The sequence below is a fragment of the Pithys albifrons genome, chromosome 17 (assembly GCF_047495875.1).
Source record: "Pithys albifrons albifrons isolate INPA30051 chromosome 17, PitAlb_v1, whole genome shotgun sequence".
Classification (NCBI taxonomy): Eukaryota; Metazoa; Chordata; class Aves; order Passeriformes; family Thamnophilidae; genus Pithys; species Pithys albifrons.
Genome location: NC_092474.1, coordinates 5,262,401 through 5,282,183, shown reverse-complemented (window position 1 = coordinate 5,282,183; position 19,783 = coordinate 5,262,401). Strand labels below are relative to the sequence as shown.

The following is a 19,783-nucleotide window of genomic DNA, read 5'->3' as shown; positions in this document are numbered from 1 at the left end:
TTCAGAGTGGTTCAGGTTTTCCTTCCAAGCCAGAATTGCCGCTCAGGGAGTCAAGTCTTTGCCCAATCCCCAAGGGGTGATGACAACTCTCAATTCTGACGTACATGGAGAAAGGGCAGTCTGTAATTTCCCAATGAGCTTCTCTCTCAGAGGGCCCAAAGTGCGGGAGTATCTCAGCATCTGTTCCTTCCTGCAAGTTACCACTCAATAGCTTTTTGCCCCAAAACCTGATTCACACTTAACACACTGCCCACAGTGAAATGCTTCGCCGCTTGTTCCCTTTCCACTGGATCACAACTAACCACCATCCTGGTGGCTACAACAAAACTGCAGCCAGGAGAGACTGCAAACCTGCAAAAGTGCAGGAAGCCCATCTAAGTGAGCCCATATGATTTCTGTGGGATTTAAAGCATCCATGGGGTCAAGCCTCAAATACCACATGCGAAGAGAGAGGTAGAAGCTTCAGAGATCTGCCTGAAGTGAAGGCAAAGCCAAACTGGGGGACAATCTCCCCAAATCAAAAGAGTAAATTGAATCCCTGCAGTTTCCAGGAGAGGAGGGCAGACAACAGCCACCCACCAGGCAGGTGGGCTCCGAGGAAACAAGACTGAGCAGCATGAGGTTCTGAACCACTCTCCAGCTGCAGGCACTGCTCTGCATCAGCATGAGGCACAGGGATGGCAGGGCAGGATCTGGGAACACACAGAGAGCTCAATCCAGTGCTGTCAGTCTGCCATATCCCACTTGCACCAGACTCACAAGCTTATTTCCTTAAGGAGGGGAGGGATCCCGCAAGAGCATCAGCTACCACAGCCAACAGCAGACAGGCTGCTTCCTCTGAACTCCTGAAGCAATGGGGGACTGGAAGGGTTCTGCTCTGCCGACACCTGCTTCAAGGGGAGGATTGTCTCACGCCCACCATCACTGTGTGCCAGGTGGGCTGCCAAGCAGGGAACCATAGCATGGGTCTTGGGTCTTCCTTTCAGACACAGCACACCCCTGTGTTTCCCTCTAGTTAGCCCACCTATGCCATGTTGTGGACGTTGTTTGCCTTGGTCTCCCTTGTCCCAGCCCCTCACACTGAGAGCCAGCTGCCTCTGCTGGAAACCATCAATCCCAGTCCAGGAACAAAGCCAAGGTGCTGAGCTTGCCAAGGGGACTCAGCTGCAGAGATGACTGCCATTGCCACCCTCCCTCATCCAGGCTTTGCTCGGCGCCAGGCAGTGCCACAGCTGTTTTTTGGGAGGGCACCAGTGAGCAACTCAACCTACTCCAGGAGCTCCAGGTCAGGGACCATCACCTACAGGGCAGACATAAAGGTGAACAGCCAAGCCCCCTAAGGATGGATTTTAAGTGTGGTGCTTAAGGATGCAGAGAAACTGCAGATGGCTTTGCAAAACAGACTAACACCTCCCCAACCCCAATGGTGCTCCATTTTAATACTTCAATAACTCATTACATTGGATTGAAAATTTCTTTACAATTTCCACAAAGACACCCCTTCTGCATCCCAAGATGTCCCCCAAAAAATTTTTAATGAGTCTGTGTCCCAGCATCCTGGCACAAGACACCAAATGAACTGAAATGGTATGTGCGGGTTTACTACCAAATTTTGCAAAAGTTCAATATTTCAGATATTACAGGGAAAAGGGATTAAATCTAAGTTGAGTCTGATAAAAAAAGTTTCTTTTTACAGCATGCTAAAACATCACCATTTGGGTTTAAAGTGAGGTACCATGATAAGCATGCAGATGTGTATCTAGTCCTGACAACCTCAATTAACACTTACCACACTCATGTGATTGTCAACACAAAAAGAAGCTTGGAGACTTTGAAATATTGGTAGGCCAAAGGGAGATGCCTGAGTGACCACATCGTATCAGGCATGTGGTTCAGCAGACACCAAGGCTTGCTGTTGGTTTTTTAGTTATATGGAAAAACCAAAATACATTTTTTAAATAGCACATTCAGACCTTGAAACCTTCATTTTACTGGAGAGCAGAACTGCTTCTCCATTTTGCAAACCATCAGTAGTGTGAAAAACAAAAACAGGCAGAAGGAGCATATTGCTGGCTCCTCTTTACCCATCTCCCCCAAATTTAGCTAAATCTGACCCAATTCCAACTTAACCGTGTTACTCTGTGCTAAGAAATCAAAGCACTGAGAAATCAAAGCAAGCCAAGGCAGCACAACATGCTTCAATAAATTACTGGTTATCAAAAGTAACACGACCCTCTGTACCTGTAGGTGCCACAGGCACAGCCTGAAAGGGTACAGCAAGGAGGACAGGTGCAAAACCTACTCTGGAGGCTGCTGTTTGCCTCCAAATTCTCACAGGTTTGTTTTTGAGCACCAAGCCAAACTCATCCCATAACAAAAAGAGGATCCTGTCTGTATCTATTACGCACCCTGTGGTCTTATTCTTCTCCCATAACAATGATGATTTTAGAGAAACAGATTCATCTCTGACTCTGCACTAGTTTTGTTCTTAGTCTGACTAAGAAACAAGCATTAAAAACAGTCTTTTGCATAAATCAACTGTACCAAGGCTCTCATTTCACTTCCAGGCCAGTTTTTTCCATAACCACTAAGCATGAAATGCAGAAGAGAAACGGTGAGAGAGATCAGCATTTTTAGTCGAAACAGAGAGTGAGAGTGATGCCCTTCAGATGAGATCAGCTCCTGTGGGTAAGGCCTGTACAGCACTCCCAGCCACACAGCACTTGCCTGAGTGGCACCCAAAAACACTGCCAGCCTCCCTCCCACAGGAGGCTACAACAGGAAACAGGGACACAGGGAGAGGCACGACAGGAGCAGACAGGAAAAAAGCAGCTTGGAGAAAGTTGCAAGGGAAATGCAGAAAAAGAAACAAAAACAATGAAAGCATTGAGGAAGAGCAGCAGCAGAGGAAGCGGAGCTGGGGGTGGAAATGAGCTCTTCTCACTCCTCCCTGTAGCCTTGGGAGTCACAGACCAAACCTGACCACATGGGCTTCATTTTTTATGTTGAAGAAGCCAACACAACCAGTCACAGCAATGTGAAGCTTCACAGTAGTGAGGAGGGTGGGTTTTTTTGTTGTTTGGTCTTTTTAAGACTCCTTTAAAATGCATTTCAGTTTGAGGGAAGGAACCAGAAGGCAAAGGTGCCACTTGCATTAGCATGAGGAAGCTGAACCAGCACAAGAGCCTGAGCACAGTCAGTACCCACACACAGCATTACAGCATTCCTGCTGCCACCACAGCCCCGCACAACAGCCTGGCTGATGCAGCTGGGATTCCCCAGGGAAAGTGGGGAGTCAGTACCTTTCATTGCCCGGCTGGAACTCGGAGAGCAGGGATGGCCTCCGCCGCTGTGGCTGCATGATAGACCCTGGGGGGAGGTGGGAAGCGAAATCCCTGGAATGATGCTGGTAGTCCAACAGCGCAACGTCCTGCAGGAACAAACACAGAAGACCTCGTTAGGCTGGTGGGAACTTTCAAGCAACCACATAACCCTGACAACTCAAAAACTCCCTTGTAGATATTCCTTCTCTGAAGCGCTGAGTGCTGGGCCACAAAGCTCAGTGATTTCCCCTCCCCAGAAATGTTCCCAGAAATTCCCAGAGCTGCACCGTGTTGGGATGGGAGCTCAGCCCTCTCCAGCCTCTTCCTGGGGCTGTGGGCAGGTTGGTTCCTAGGAAGGGACCCCAGTAATCCCAGCCCAGCCACTGAGCACCCCCACAAAGATTTCTGGCATCCAAGCAGTCCTGATGACAACTGCAAATCTGAGAGGAAGAACAAGTGAAAACAAAACTAAAAAACCCAGGATATTTTCAGCTTCAATAATTCACACAGCAGCACAGAGAAAGGAAAAAGGTGAGGAAAAAAGACAGAAGAGAAATCACAAATGTTATCTTGAGAGTTTCCCTTTAAACACAGCTCCCCTGGGCTGAGCTCAAGTGGTTTGAAAGGACAGTTTGCTACTTATTATGTGTATGTCCCTTTTGTTCCTTGACCCTTGCAGAGTACAGTACAGTATGTTCCTGATTTTAATTAAATAAGAAGCCCTCCTGTTCTGTGCCACAGACTGATTCCAGCAACAGTATTTTAGCAGCTATATTCAACTGCTGTTTTTTATTTGCACATAGATACTACTTGACCAGCAGACTAATCATCTAATTAACTAAGACCTTCAGCAATAGCATGGAAAGCCCTGTCACAGAATATCTCTGGAAAAACTGAAATACATTTATGTTAGAAGATCCAGTTCCTCCTGGGAGGCTATTTTTGAACAGTTCCCAACTGGAACAAGAAATCTCCAATTCCATCGGAAAGAAAGAGAAATTTCAGGGTGTTAAGAAAACCTAAAAATCTTAAAATAAGACACCAGTGTGGCTGATGTGGACAGGCATTCTTACCCCAAGTGCTACAACAGGAATTATTTCATCAGATGTAGTGCACATCAACATGCTCCAGCACTAGGGAAGTTGGGGAATTGCCCCAGCAAGGTGCATGGCAGGCAACGAAAGGATCTGGGAGCTTAAATAGCCTGGAGATCCCCTTCCCAAGCTGGAAATGACCAGAGCAGCCCAGTATGGGATGTCATGCTCCCCTCCAGTCAGCTGTGGAGTAGAGGGGAACATCATGGCCCAAAATCTTTGATGATCAGAGGGTAAAACGACATGTTTGCATATGAGCTTTTCTAGAAAGTCAGGAAAAAAACCAGAAATGGTAAGCACTCAGCCCAGGGGAGCCAAGAAAAGCAGATCCCCTACCCTACATCCAGGCTCTCTTGCACAAAAGATGAAAAGGCCAAGTATCAAAGCAGATTATGGTGTCCGATGGCCACCACTTCTCTTTGTTCCTAGAAGCTGTGCCAGTTTTAGGAATCGAGTAAATTTCTCCCCATCATCAGGCAATAGTGTGGGGCTGCTCCCTTTCTGTTCTGATCAATCTTGTGAAATACCAGGGAAAAGGGGCCTCTGTCAGCCCCAACTCCTGGCCAACCCCTCCAGCCTGGCCATCCCAGACCTCAGCCTCTGGGACAAGGGGTGTCTGCAGACAGGTTCCTGTGACATAAGACATGACTGGGACAGCACCTCCTTATCCTCACAGGGATGTTCCATTTCTGTTGTAAATCCAGGCATGCTATCCCATGTAGCTGCTTTTCCTCCAGCTCTGGAGTCCACCCATGCTGGAGGCCCTGGCGGGCTGCAGGACAGAACATGCCATTGGTCCAATCACAGATGGGACACACAAAGACACCTGGAGTGAAGGAGCCCATCAGTTCTTAGAGCCCCAGCCAAAGCAGAATCCCTGCCTATGACAAGCTTCCCCACATTCACACTTGCCCTGATTTTAAATTTAAAATAAATAATTAAATAGAAGAGTGATGCAGCTCCTGACAACCACCCACAAAACAAACACATTGTTTCTGGGAAGACACACCAATAGGTCCACAATCAAGACCATCACCTTCTGTGGGCGTATAAACAAGAATTACCTTTCTGGGAGGCTCAAAGGCTGAGCCCTTGAGGAAAAAAAAAGGCTCTTGCATGCCCCAAGAACTGTCTGTTTTTTCTTTTCCCCTTGCCCACACTCAGCTCAGCTTTGCCTCTTCCTCATCTAACCCCACTGGAAAACGGCTGGTGGAGCTCGAAACCTGCTGGCATGGCCTGAAGTCATGGAAAGCTCGTTACACTGGCATGGACTGGGATGACAGATGTGTCTCTCCAGCTTCCCCACCATGGGCAAAGCCAGCAATCACCAGCTCTAGCTTTTCCAGACATCACCCAACTCACTCTGAGCTGCTCTGCATTGCTCATATCATCACCTAAAAATTAGGGAGGAGGATTAAAATTGACAAATTTCTGTGCCCTGTGATGAACTATCAGAAGCACCGTGGGAGCTCTGGCAGGACGTAGGTGGATTAATTGCTCAGAAAGTTACTCCAGCAAATTGCACTGTGGGCTGTAACTGTTTTTCAGATGCAAGAGCTTCCTGCAAGCTGCCTGGTGGACTTGGCAATGCTGGGCTAACAGTTGGACTTGACGATGCTATAGGTATTTTCCAACCTGAACGATTCTATGATTCAGAAGAGGCTTCAATTTTCTTTACCAGAGTTTTAAAGATATCTGCTGCCAGCACCACTGCACCTTCCACACATTGGCATAGACACAGTAGTGCCCAGTGGGTCTCAACTGCATTTCCCACCACCAACGCACGTAAGTGTCATTTAGCCTCCATCCTGACCTCAAATTTCCAGCACAGCTTTGGCACCTGCTCAAGGGCAGCTGTAAAACACCTGAAACAAAAGAATCCTGCAGCCCCAAGGTACGTGTTGCTCCTTTTCCTCTCCATTGTTTTGCTTAATTCTAATTTTTGCCCTCCCTCTCTTTGCATCTCTTCCTGCTCTCTGCAATCACTTCTCCCATTCCACAAATCTGCTGACATATCAGAGCACCTTCTCCAGGCCTGTCAAATCACCCATTGCCTGAGATGGGACTTTCTTCCTCTTACACCAACCTTCCCACTGTTCCTTGTGGTTCAGGTGCTCCCACAAGGATGTACTTTGGGAAGCTTTGCAGAATTTCATAAATTCAGTAATATCCTGACATAGAAATCAAGGAAGCAGAAAAACTACAGGTATTCAGGGGCTTCTGGCACATCAACAGATCTGGAGGAGGACACCAGCACTAGAAGCATTGCCAAGGACTGACTGACACCCAGAGTGCCATAAATCACACTGGCAGAGCAACACAGCACCAGGCCAACATTTAGAAAAATAAAATGCTAAAGACCCAAAAGCAGCCTCATTAAAACACTCTTCTTCACATAGAGGACTGACAAAGTACTTGGACCCACCCTGAGGGGCCGAAAACGTCCCTTGCTGGCAGCCAGAAAAGCTGGACACATCCACACTGACCCTGCACGGGGTGCTGGGAGGGGGAGGCAGGGAAAGCACCTGCAGTCTCAAGGTCTTTCTGTGTTATCACTAGATTTGGGAGTGCCAAGAGCACCGATTCCATTCCCTTCCTGGTAAATCCTCTGACCGTAAGTAACCCGAGTCTACCAGGCTCATTTAGATTTGCTAATCAAACTGCCTAAAGCCGGGAGATTGAATGCAGTGTTACAGAAAAGCTCTTGGCAACACACAGAGACAGCCCCATGGAAGGTAAAAAAAGCAGCTTTTTCCACACACCCCCTTTTAAAATTTTTTTAAAGCTTTCAGCCTGCTGCTTTACGTACCATAAAGTCTCCAGCAAAATCTTCTGTTGTCCCCGACCTCAGGATAACCCCCACACTAAGCCAGTAACTGCAGCAGCGCAGCCGTCCTGCCTCTCTTGCTTTCTGTTTTGGACACGTGCACTTGCTGGTGTGCTTCACGTCTCCTTCCCCCGCCTGCAGCTGCTCGGGTTGTGGCTGCCTGATCTCCAGCGAGAAGGAGGAAAGGGAGGTCTGAGAGCAATGCTGGAAGCACCCCTGGGCACTGACCCACAGCACACAGTGCCAGACAACGCTACGCCACAGCCAACAGCGCCTTGGACCCTGCTCTTCCAGCTCCAGCACTGAGCACATCCACAAGGACAAGGCAGCTACTGACTGCTCCATCCAGATGGCCTTCCCACAACTCCAAGAATTAGCCCCTGAGGAGAAGACCCCAGAGACATGAGGCCTGCAGAAAGGAAACCTGGAGCTGGTCTTGCAACAGAAAGGCGAACTGCTCCTCCTCCGTTCCTCCCACCAGCAGAAAAACAAGTACGAACGCCCAGCACTTCTGGCTTTCTTGGAAAACAGCTCTGGAGCAAACCCATGGAGACCTAGAGTGCAGCCAGACGAGGATCTGCAGCACAACTCAAGCAGCCCAAAGCGTGAGATTGGTCCTCACCGCTTATCACTGAGAAAGCAACTGGGAGCTCCCCATCGAGTTTCAGTGCAAGACAACTTCGCTTCAAAACCACCAGCTCTTGTTTTGCCGTGACACCAAGGAGGAGCAGTCTGGGGTCAGCCACCACATCCGCCAGCTGAGCCGGCTCCCTGTTGGGAGGGCGGCACTCGCACGGCAGCCATCTCGAATCACAGCATTGGGTGCAGGCAGTGCCGCTCCTGTGGAGCTCCCTGTGCACAGGAGAGATCACTCAGTGACAAGCCACTGCCCCACACTGTCCTCGTCACCTTTTGCAGGCAGGCAAACAGGCCAGAGCACTGCACATGCTACGTGAGGAAGAAATCCCAGCTCCTTGCCACCTCCACCAAAGATTAAGGCTGCTCGTTACAAGTTCACCCAGTGCTGTATTGCAAATAATATGTGTTTCTTAACAATGTACTATTTCTGCTGAAACACTACTAAGTGTTAAGCCCCAACAAGGGCAATTAATAATGGCATGGCGCAAACAGTGAGCAGAAAACAATGCCAAAGCATCCCTATTTATTTCATGCCTCATGAACTGGCCCTTATCTAATCTCACAAAGGGATGCCTGGCCTGTTATTGCTGCTTGTGAGCAGCTCACAGGCCACTCCGGGAACTCATGTTAACCACAGGGCAAGTAAACAGTGATGTCAGGGGGCTGATGTCTGCCCTCCCCCAGGACTGTGGCACTGGTGGCACACAGAGCCATAGCTGGGCACTTTACAGCTGCTCGGGTATGCCCCATATAGCCCAGAGCAGCCCAACATCGTATCCAAAATTTAACCACACAGCCTTGGACACACCCCATCCTGCTGGGAAGCACATGGCAAGTTGAGCTTCCTGCACCTCCAGGAGTGCACAGGCAGCACAGAGCAGTGTATCCCAGCTTGGACTCTGTCAGGACCTCAGACCATCCAGCAATTACTTTGCACAAGAAGCTGCTGCTCAAGTCCCTTGGTGCAGCTCTGGCTGCAGCTGGGCTTGCATGCAGTGCCACCCATGAGCCAGGCAGATCAAGGCAGAGTGACCAAACCAGCACAGCCACCACTCTTGTGGCTTTGCCAGAGACAGGGAATATCCCCACCACTGCTCTGCACACCCTCAATTTAGGAAAAAGAAGCTGCTTTAAATCTCTTCCTGCCAGCAGCAAGCGTGACCTATTTTAGCAATAAAAGGAAAAGCTCTCTGGTGCCTGGATACCCCTTGGCACTGGCAGCACAGCAGTTGCTCATCAGACCGAGAAATGCACTTTTTAGCCTTTGCCTGGAGAAAATAATTTTTTCCCCAAGCTGATTCCCAAAGGTAAAAGGAAGGGGAAAGGTTTTGGAGGAACTGGGGTGATAGCAGAGCTGTCAGTGCATGAGGTGCAGCAGCTCAGGCTGCACAAGGACCAGTGTGGCCCATCATCCTCAGCCTCCCCAACCCAGAGGAGCCATCCTCTGCTGCTGAAAACCTCTACTCAAGAGCAAAGGAGGTGATTATTGATCCAAACAGGTTGACCACAAACACAGTGCTGTCTACCCAACTTCCTCCCAAAACCCTGGGAGGAGTTCACTGCAGATTTAAGAAAAAAATACCAACATAAACTAAACAATAACTTCTCCACAATCAGCTCCACTGTTGAAGATAAGGTCAGTAATAAAAACCTGGCTGAATACATGCATTTTTATCTTGCCTACAGGGATATAACATGTGCTGAAAAGACAAATGCCCTTATTGTTCCAACAGTCTCATTGCCATCCATCTCTCAGAAGCTGCTGACTTGGCCTTTTGTTTTAGGAGGTGACCACATTGCACGTGGCCCCTTCTTGGAAAGCATTGATTCCTGCTGCCATCCCTGCACTGAGGCCACGGCTGCTGCCAGCCCTGTCAGCATCTGCACCAGCTGCACAGCACTGCATCCTTCCCGACGCCCTCTCCCCCCTCTCCAGCAAACCAGGGCTGTCAGTGGCGCTTGGCTGTCCCATCTGAATACACCATTCATGGAGAAATCACATCCCGGTGAGGGCAGCTCTCAGCTGTTGTGGCTCCCCAATCATCTGACTGGTGCTGGGTGATAGAGCCAGCTGCCAGCCCTCTCCCCAGCAGCCAGAGGTGCCTGCAGAGCAGCAGCACATCCATTACAGTGCTGCTTTTAAGCCTCTCTCCATCACAAGACTTTTGTCCCAGTCGCTTCCAGGCGCCTTTGAGCCTGGACTGACCCGTCTGCCCTTCCTCCATCCCCCACGCCTGGTGCTCTGCTTCCTGAAGCCATGGACATCAACTCAGGGTGAGCAGCAGCTCTCTTCACATGACAAACCCAAACCTTCCACATTAAAAACACCAGGTCATTTTGTTCCTCATCACATCTCTTCTGCACCGTAGTCCACCACCATCTCCCATCACACCTGCTCCCATACAACATCCATAACCTCTCTGCAGGTCCATATATGACCCTTTCATCTTTCCACATCCCCCACTCAACTCTCTCCTACTCTTCCTTATACCTCCATAGCAAATCCTTCACTTGTTCAGTGTTTTTACTAAATGCTGTGATCATGACAGCCAGCAAAAGTCCCCAGCCTTGCAGAAGGTGCCTCCAGGGGCTGTTGGGGCAGGGTGATCAGTCAGGACTGGAGTGCAGGAATAGCTCCAAAAGTGGCTTTAGTGGGTCTATACCTTTGCCAAACCACACACCCAGCAAAAGTTCTTTCTTCCACTGTGGATTTACAATCTTAAGATCAACCAAAAGCATCACCTTCTGCATCAAATCACGTCCAAAAAGCAGATTAGGGAGCAACCACAGAAGTTTAAAGTAGCTTGAAGGAAAAGAAGTATTTTGGATAAAGGCTGTATCCTAGGGAAAATGAGCTTTAAATACAAACTGCTGTAAGCCAACTCCTTCTTCCCGGCAATGGGAGGGAAACCCTAGGGCAGGCAATTAGGTGTCCTGTTCCTTCACCTCCATGCTCTCACAGTGCCACAGCAGAAAGCCCATTTCCCCAAATCCATGACCGAGCTGCTCAGATCTAATGCAATCCGTCACTGGAAAGGTACTCAAGAGAGATCGCGCTTAGTTCTTGTGACAGACCCGATCAGAGTCAGTATTTCAAAGGTAAGTCTTTTACTTTCAACTCATTCTTTAGAACATTAGCTGGAGCCTGGCGGGCAGAATTCAGGATGCCACTCACTCAGCTGGTAGCAGGAGGCTGTTCCTTGCACTCAGAGGTGGTGCACTGTAAACTCTTCCATTCTGCAAGCTCCTGGAGCACCGACACAGACTGGCATTTTGCTCCCAGGAGATAACAGTACAACAAATAGCTGCTCCAAAGAAAACCAACACAGCAGCAGTAATGCAAAATACACTGCCCCTCTGCAGGCTTACCTGGCATTTCTGTGCCACACCAACCATGTCACTGTGGAGAGGAGTGAGCTCCTGCCATCTCCAGAGCCTGTGTCTCCTGACAGCACCTTCTGTAGCAGGACACTGGGTTTAACTTGCCCTGCTCAAACTGGTGGGAGGAGGAGTCTGAGCAGGGAAGGCACTCGATTCCCCCCAGGCCACCTTTTGGCTGGGACACCAAATCAACACGCAAGTTTGCACCAACCTCTTGTCTCTGGTTCAGACAGACAAGGAAGTTATTTATCATGGGCCAAACCAAACGAGTGATCGGCCGGGCCACTCCTGCACAAGGGCTGTTTTGCAAATGGGGAGCTTAATGAAGGAACAACTGAGCTGTTCTCAGGCGAGAGAGGTGGCATGGGGAAAACACAAAGGTCTCAAAGCTGAAGCAGAGGGGTTGAGAGGGCTTAAGCTCACTTTTCCATCCCAGCTGAAGACACGTGCAGGGAATGGGGGCAAACAGCAGGAAGGAGGCAAACCAAGCACCTCTTATTTGTAGTCAGGGAGAACTGCTCACAATGTAGATTCAAGTGATGATGGAGCACCAATTTCATATGAACATGCACATATCCCCATCCCACCAATCCCCAAACCTGTTTAGTATCTCTAGTAGGTAAAACACTTAAAGCACCCCAAAAATAGAAGCTGTTTTGTCAGAGAGGTTGCTGCATGAGGACACCTTGGGCACCCTGACTCCCAGCATCTTCTGAAGAAGAATACCACCCTCGTGAAAAGCCCATCCTGCATCCAGAGCCACATCATTCTGCTCTGAAATGTCAGGGTTCTGATAGGAGCAGGATGACTGGTAAGAAGGGCACAGCAAGAAAATGGATTCACACGGGAGGAAGAGAAGGGAACCCTTCTGTTCCTTGGGAATATTGATCACAAGGAAGCTTTAAAAGGAAAGGGGAACGTGCACTACACAGGAAAATTGATCTGTTTACAGAAAATATCTGCATGTTGCCTGAAAATGAATATCCTTCATGGGAAACTTTCCTTTGAGAGAGCATGAACTTCAGACACATTAGAAGGTTAAGAGTGTAAGTAATGTGGTTTTTCACCTTTAGCTAAAGGTCATGGAGCATTCAAACAATTCCTCTGTTTCCAAGCTGAACATGACAGAAGTCAACTACGCACACAACATTACAGCTAATGAATATGGAAACCAGAAGTGTTTTCCCTGCAGTTTGGCCAAGAACCACTCAGTACCCTTAAGAAGAAACTACTGATTATTGGTGATTTTAGTTTTACCTCAAGAAAGTCAAACAAACCACAACCTTTAAAAGCATGCTTACTTGTCAATGCTTTATGCAAGTCATTTTCCAATAGGACAGAATTAAATCCAGGGTCATTATAAAATATTGCACTATTTTCACATCGAGCCTCCCTGACAGTTGTTGGGACCAGATGACTCTCACTGAAGAGGAAGAGGAGGAGGACACCTGAATATGGTTGTGGACCTGCTTACCCTGTGGAAGAGCCTGTTTGCTGAATCATCCATCAGAGCTCAGTCTGGGTCAGACCCATGGGTTCACAGCCCTGCCCAAAGCTGGCACCCAAGAGTGAAACCAGCCAATAAACATCCTCACTCAACCGGTACTGGATCTTCTCTTCCAGCTCCAAACTCAGCAGTAACTCACAGAACACGCTGCTGGGAGGAGGTGCCCATATGTACAAAGCACATTCTTGTTTGTTCACTTGAAATACATATTTTTCCTCATTTTATTAGATATTCCCTTGGGTTTTATGTGATGGGAGAGGAAAAATACCCAATCCTGCTTCCACTGCCTGCTGCCCCTTCACAACATCCCCTCTCACTTGCCTCATCTGTGAAATCAAACAGCTGCAATCCTTTAAATCACTTTTCATAAAGTGTCTTCAAGCCTAAAATAATGTCACGGCTCATTTCTGAGCTCAGCATTCCTGCTGCGCCGCATTTCCCTGGGTGCGACCGTCACAGTTGGACTGTGATTATTTATTTATATTATAATAGCATTTGCAGCCCTGCTGTGCTCAGCCCTGCACACGCGCCCAGGAGGTGACCCAGGGCGTTTCCAACACCAGGATAAGGATCCCTGAGCTAACGAATTCCCAGTTCTCAGGAGAGGATGTCTTGGAACGCAACAAACCAGAACCAGAATTTAATTAGATGCAAGACATGTTAGTGTCAAGTTGGTTTTGGCCTCTCTTGCTTTCTTCCAAACAAGCTCTCCCTGTGCAAACACACCCCATGAGAAAACTGACCTGGCCAAGACATGCAAGCAAATACCGCTGACTTTTAATATTAAACAGCACAGCAACTTCAAAGGAACTGGGCTCTCCTCTCCCAAGCAATCCCACCAGAGATCAGCTCCAGCCCCAGAGCCATGGCCAGGTTCCAGCTCATGGCGCCACCGAGCAAGAGACACGTGTTTGCAAACAGCTGAGAGTGGCGGGGCAGATCATGCAGGGACATGCTTGCAGGAACACTTTGCCTACCCTCCCAAAGAGGCAAGGTGTGCTGGTTTGTGTGGGGCTGTCATGCTCCTGCTTTCCATCCAAAAAAATCTCAGCTCGGACCTCTCCTGCATCCAGACACCCAAAAGGTATCACATAACTTTGGGTGATTACATGTGACTGTAAAAATAGCTTCTAGAAGCAAATGCCAGCAACTTCTTCCAACATTAATACAATAGAATAAAACCAGTGCTCACTGCAGCCAGGGAGCAAGGTAGGCTGGAGGAACCCCCAGCTCTGGTCCACTGTGAACAACTGCCCCACTCGGCTCATCCTGCTGTTGCAGCATTTAGAGGAAGCAGGTGGGATTTGCAGGAGAAAAGGGCTCAGAACCTCAAGGCCTGGAGCCTTTAGCACTGTTTTAAAAATAAGTCTCCACACTGCAGACTGAGGTTCCTTTGGTTTGTTTTTAAACCACAGTTTTGCAACAACTGCAGACTGTGCTCACCTGGCAACATCCTCCTCCTGCTTGGGTTTCTGATAAAAAGGAATTAGGATTTTATTTTTGAGACAAAAGCTCTTGGTTCTGTTCCACCCCCAAACAAACACGCTTGCACCAATGGAAGCAAAACTCCCATAAATCGAACCAGGTCAGCGTGTCTCATACCCGGGATGAAAAGCTTCTTTGTGCAGCAGCACGCAGGCCCCAAGCAATGTAGATGAGCCAGCAAACGCAGCCAAGAGCTCGTCCCACACCCTCCTTAACGTTTCTATTTCAAAGCCTCTCCAAACTCCAGCTCTATTCCCTGTGCCACTCTGCTGAAGTCAGGCAAGGAGGGCAAATGAGGGAATTTCACCCCTTCACTGACACTTCATGGGTTTCCATGCCCTTAAGTCAAACACTAAAAACAGCACACACTGAATCTGACCATTCAGTAGCTGTCATACATAACTCCCAGACAAGGTCTCCTCACTGACTTGTGTTACAGGCACCTTCCTGGCTGTGGCCACCTTGCTCTGACCCACCAAGAACCGGTCCTGAAGAGTCTTGCAAGTGTGAGCCACACTCCAGCACATAATAAGATTCCTTTAAGCAGCCTGAGCTGACTAAAGCTGTTCCACTAAGGAGAGTTTCTTCCGTTAAGGGTTTAAACCTAAAACATTCACCCATGAGCAAGCATGGATGTGAGTGACATGGCACAGAAAGGAGAGGCCGGATCGAGGTTCTGCAACCTCTGCAAGTGCTGGTTCAGCCAAACAAAAAAATCATCACAGCTTATGCTGATCCAAGAGGAGAAAAGATTAGAGGTCAATGGTAAGAGGGACAAAAGTGGAGAAGGACAAAACAGAATACTTAGTAGCTCAGGTATCTTCTTGCTCCCCAAGAGGGTTCCACAAAGAGAGGCAGGTCTCCTGAAGAAAGGGCAGGTGACATGTTCACTCCCAGCAGTTTTGTCTGGGAACCAGGACAGCTTTCCCAAGGGTGTGAGGAGCAAAGACTGGGCTTGCAGGGTAGCAGTGAGCCCAGTCACAGAAGAGGATGGTCCTTTCACTGGGATTCAGCACCAAGGAAAGGACATGCTGAAGAGAGCTGGAGGCCACAAGCTCCTGCTCCATGCGAACAGTCAATCTCCTCCTCTCCCCCTAGGCTGGCTACTGCACCCAGCCAAGGGTGGTCCTGCCAGGAGGGAAAGCCAGAGCCCATGAGCACTGTCACAGCAAGTGCCAGGAAAAGGCTGGAAAGGGAGAGAAAAACTCAAAGCACCGTATGGAGAAACAAAAGAGGATCCCATGAGAGGGGAACGATGAAATCCTGTACCACAGGCACAGAAACGGTCTGATTTCTCTGTAACAGCCACATCCGAGCCCGGCGCGGCTGAACCACTGCCCCGGCGATGGGGACACGCCACGCGGCTCCCAGCCCACGAGCGGGTGGGGAAGGAAAGGCTTTGCCTTACCGCATGTGGCCGGGCAATCTGAACCGGATAGGACATGGCGTGCGGGGGGTAGCGCGGCTCGGCAGCGCGCCAGCTCTGCGTCACGGGCTGCGTCGATCCAGACATGGCGAAAGAGCAGGCACAGCGGCGGTCGCTGCTTCCGAATCACTGACAAAGGATTAGGAGAGCTGAGGGCTCCTCTTCATCATGTGTGTGCTCTCCGCGTCAGGCAATAGCTGGAAGGAAACAGGAAAGTAGCAGGTTAAAATACAGCCAACCACAGTCCCATGTCACAACCAAACATCAGGCCTTGGGCGATCACCAAAACCTCACTGCCCTCGGAATTGCTCAGCAGCCCCGTTTTCTTCTTGGCAAATGCCACTGCTGCCAAGTTTTTGCTGTAGATTACTCCTAGCACAAGGAAGTCCAAATAAAAGATTTCCCCAAATCCATCCCACCCAATTTCCCTGGAAAGCCTTCCCCCTGCGCCAGCAGGACCAGGCCAGCAAACTGCCAGCATTTTGTTTGGGCCCTGCTGGGCTATGTCTCCTCTCTTGGAAATGGGTACTTTTTTGCAGGGCAACTTAGTTTCCAAAACACAACCTAGAATTTGGGAATTTCAACACAAGGTCCAAAGGCACAAGGTCCCTCCTCAGCCCATCCCTTTCCACATCCAGACTCTCATGTGAGTGCTCTCCTTTCCAAGCTGTGGCCACTTTCGCAGACCCCTCAGGCAAGCTCTGATCCATGCCAGAAGGGACACCAAGCACTGACTTCCCCTGCAGCCATGCTCATCCATGATGCTACACTAAAATCCAGAACTACAGTACATCACACACATCCAGACCCACCTGGATCAGTCCTTCTGATCAGGACTAAGAGCCAGAGAAGACACAACAGCCCTGAGGGTATTTTCAACCCACACATTCAGTCTTGAACCACCTATTGCAATTCCTTTTGCAGCTGCCAGAACCAGGGAAATCAACAAAGTGGGAAGATACTCCTTGGCTCCAAGAGGAGATTTACAAGTAACTGATTTTTATAGATACTTTGTGTAGTTTGCTCAGTGAGGATTTTAAGCCTCTCTTTTTGTACAGATTACAATGAAAAAGTGACAAAGGTCTAAATGCTGCATTTCATCACTGCCAGCTTGAGGTACATTAACTACTATTCACATATTAATGGTTAGTTCTACAAACCATAAATTCCCAGTGCTGCCTAAGCTCAGGGGGTGCCACCAGGACTGATCCTGAGCAGCAAGAGCCCTAGTTCCCAGGGATCCATCCTCCATTCCACGCAACACTGTGCACATTCGCACACCTCCCGCTCGGTGCAGGTGCACATTACATTTAGATTTATGCAAGGTTTTTGTCAGTATCAAAATCTTCCATCAGCACACTAGGAGCAGCAGAGGAAGTTTCCGGTGCCACAAGCTCCCAGAAGCCTCTCCCCACGCTCATGGCCTCTGTGCACGAGGAGCAGAGCCAGTCCCAGCCAAAGCAACTTCAACTGAAACAGCGGTTAGCATGCACAAAAACCAGAAAGGGGTGGGAAAGAGGGTAAAAAAAAGATTAAAAAAAGAGGAAGCTTTTCTTTTTTAAATTTTTTTCTCCTCCTGTGAGACCACAGATCAGCCTATGCTGATAAATCCCTTGCTATCTGCTGCAGGCAGGCACAGGGCCGCCTTCACTGGTTTGCCAGCATCAACGCACCGATCACAGACAGAAACAAAACCAAAGGCAACAGTCCCTGACAGCTCAGGCACTATGAGTGGCCCAAGGAAAGCAATCTAGGGAGGCTCTCTCATCCAGAGGTTAAATTGTACAAAAATCGTATTTTTCAGCAAATCCCTATGAAGCTTAAGGATGACAGAGATGCAAAGACAATTCCATGCTCCTGCCCAGGGTCAGGTGAGACTCTTTGGAAAAAGGTATTTTGCCAAGTAATGTATGGAAAAACACACAGCAAGGCTTAGCTCTCAAGGCAGGGAGCAGAGAGACAACCATGTCTTTCTTGCTTTTGGCTCACTCCACGCAGAGGAGCTGGGATTTCCCCCAGCCCTGCACCCACACATCCCTGCTGAGCCCCAGGGCACCTTACCTGCCACCCCAGGGAAGCACCGGGGTCCTGGGAGCAGCCCGACCCTCATCCCAGACTAGACAGCCTCCCCATGCAAGAGCTTGGCGTGCTCAGTGCAATACACCCAAGTCAGGAAAGCCCCTGTACGTGTGGGGGAATTCAGAGGCATCCAGAAGACGTGTATTTATACTTCCAGTATGACTGTCCCACTTCCCCTCACACTTCCGACTGGATGGGATTTTAATCACCAATTCCCACCCAAAGCTGGGGACTGTGCCAAGAGCATGTGGTTCAACACCCTCTCTGCTCACTCTCCAGGGACTTACCACCACTCTCCCAGCCCTCCTGCAGCCCATGTGTTTCTTGAGGCAAACCCTCCCTTGCAGCAGCTAAGGACACATGCATGGGGTTCTCTAAAGGGCTCCCAAAAGCTCATTGGGATCTGCAGTAATTTAAGGTACTTTCCTAATAACAGATTTAAACTCTGACATCTTGGCTTGCAGCCAGCTACAAGTTAATTAGCACGTGTAAATATATATATACACACACATACACACACACTTCCAGCTGGGGTCCCAGAGTCCTTGGCAGCTTTCAGCAAGCCAAGGCTTCCCTGGAACCTCAGCAGATAAACCTGACCATGCCACAGCAGCTGCTACAGTAAAAGAAATAGGTTGTTTTTTCTTTTTTTGAACTGTTCACATCAGAAGTTAGGCTTAAAACCCAGCACCAGGTGCAAAGCCACACGGTATCAAGCTCTAAAACAGTTCAAAAGCTTTTTTGCCTCTGTCTGTGCAACTAAAAAAAAGTTAACTGTCTACTGGAGGGCTACACAGGATGAACTTACAGGGGCCAACGAAACCATCCTGCACCAAGTCAGTGTATGCAAGCCACGCCCTGCACTAATCACAAGCCAGAGGGAACACAAAAGGGATTTTTCCTTAACAAGGGCAGCAAGCCACCTCTGTCTCTATTGAGGCTTCTTGTTATAAGCCCTGGAAAACCAACAGTGGTTGCGAATAGCTGAAGAAGTACTGTCCATGTGTTTCCAAACCTACAAACAGCGGGTCACCAACAAAATCTCAGAACAAGCCCAATGTTTCCACCACAGTGGGACTGTGGGCTGGAACCAAATGAGGTCACCAAAGCACTGGAGCAGCTCCACAAATGCCATCACCTCAGATCCCATTTTCACACACCCTGTGCTGTGCCCAGCCCAGCACTGCTCCAGGAGGAGAGTCCATGATCAGCTGGCAACAAGGCTGTGGGTGCTGCCACTGGGAGTAAAGCGGGAGCACAACATCTTGCTGGAGAAGTGCTGGTCTCGCTTCAGAACTGGGTGCAGCTGGGAAACTGCTTGGCCACCTAGTCTCAGCAAGAAGACACTGGGGTGCCTCCTCCACATCCCTTTATTAATTATTTTAAGAGAGAAACACAAACAATAGGAGCAGCTTAATGGAATTAAGATAGAGAGCACAGCCAGGCTCTTCAAATCTTTAAAATCAAACTGTTTGGTTCCTACTTTTCTCAACTGATTTTGATGAGGAACAGACATTGTCTCACAGGAAAAGTATTTCCCCTCCCCAGTTGGAGTCTCCATCTGAGACTGTTTTACCCACAGACCTGTGTCAGCCATTACAGCACTAGGTACCAGGAGATTTATGGTCTCTGATTAGGAACAGGAGAAAGCTGGAGATAACCAGCAAACCCAGAGTCAGGGCTACATGATGAGGCAAGAGACCATGAAACCTTCTACACTCATTGATTTCTACTTATTGGGAGACTCTCAGGATTTGGGCCCCACTGCTGAAGCTTTCAAAACTCCCCCATCATCCCCCTGCCACCACTCTGCTTCCCTATTTCTCCTCCTCATGTGCCATTTACTGTCTAAAATTGTTTCCCCATCACCTGTTCTCCCATTTCACACCATGAAAGGAGGCTACAAGCCACTGCAAGTTGCTGCAGGCTGGCCCACATGCCAAGGAGCTCTGCCCGCACACTCTGCTGCCCAGCGCCTGCCAATCCCAGCAGTGTCCTCCAGCTCAGGCACAGCCCATGGTA

General features: G+C 49.0%; 1 protein-coding gene across 14 annotated transcripts in view; it reads right to left on the bottom strand.

Annotated features, from left to right (window-relative positions):
• The window catches only part of NCOR2 (nuclear receptor corepressor 2), a 232,456-nt gene that overhangs the window by 145,687 nt on the left and 66,986 nt on the right, over positions 1 to 19,783 (bottom strand). For 12 of the 14 annotated variants that reach the window (XM_071571895.1, XM_071571904.1, XM_071571906.1 and 9 more), the window contains exons 2-3: positions 15,665 to 15,879; positions 3,303 to 3,430 (exon numbers count right to left, since the gene is read on the bottom strand). In XM_071571895.1, coding sequence (XP_071427996.1) covers positions 3,303 to 3,430; positions 15,665 to 15,769 — 233 coding nt within the window. In that variant the 5' untranslated portion in view covers positions 15,770 to 15,879. Of the gene's footprint in view, positions 1 to 3,302; positions 3,431 to 7,226; positions 7,365 to 7,866; positions 7,887 to 15,664; positions 15,880 to 19,783 lie in introns of those variants that run through there. The other 2 variants (XM_071571905.1, XM_071571902.1) reach the window with 2 other exon arrangements.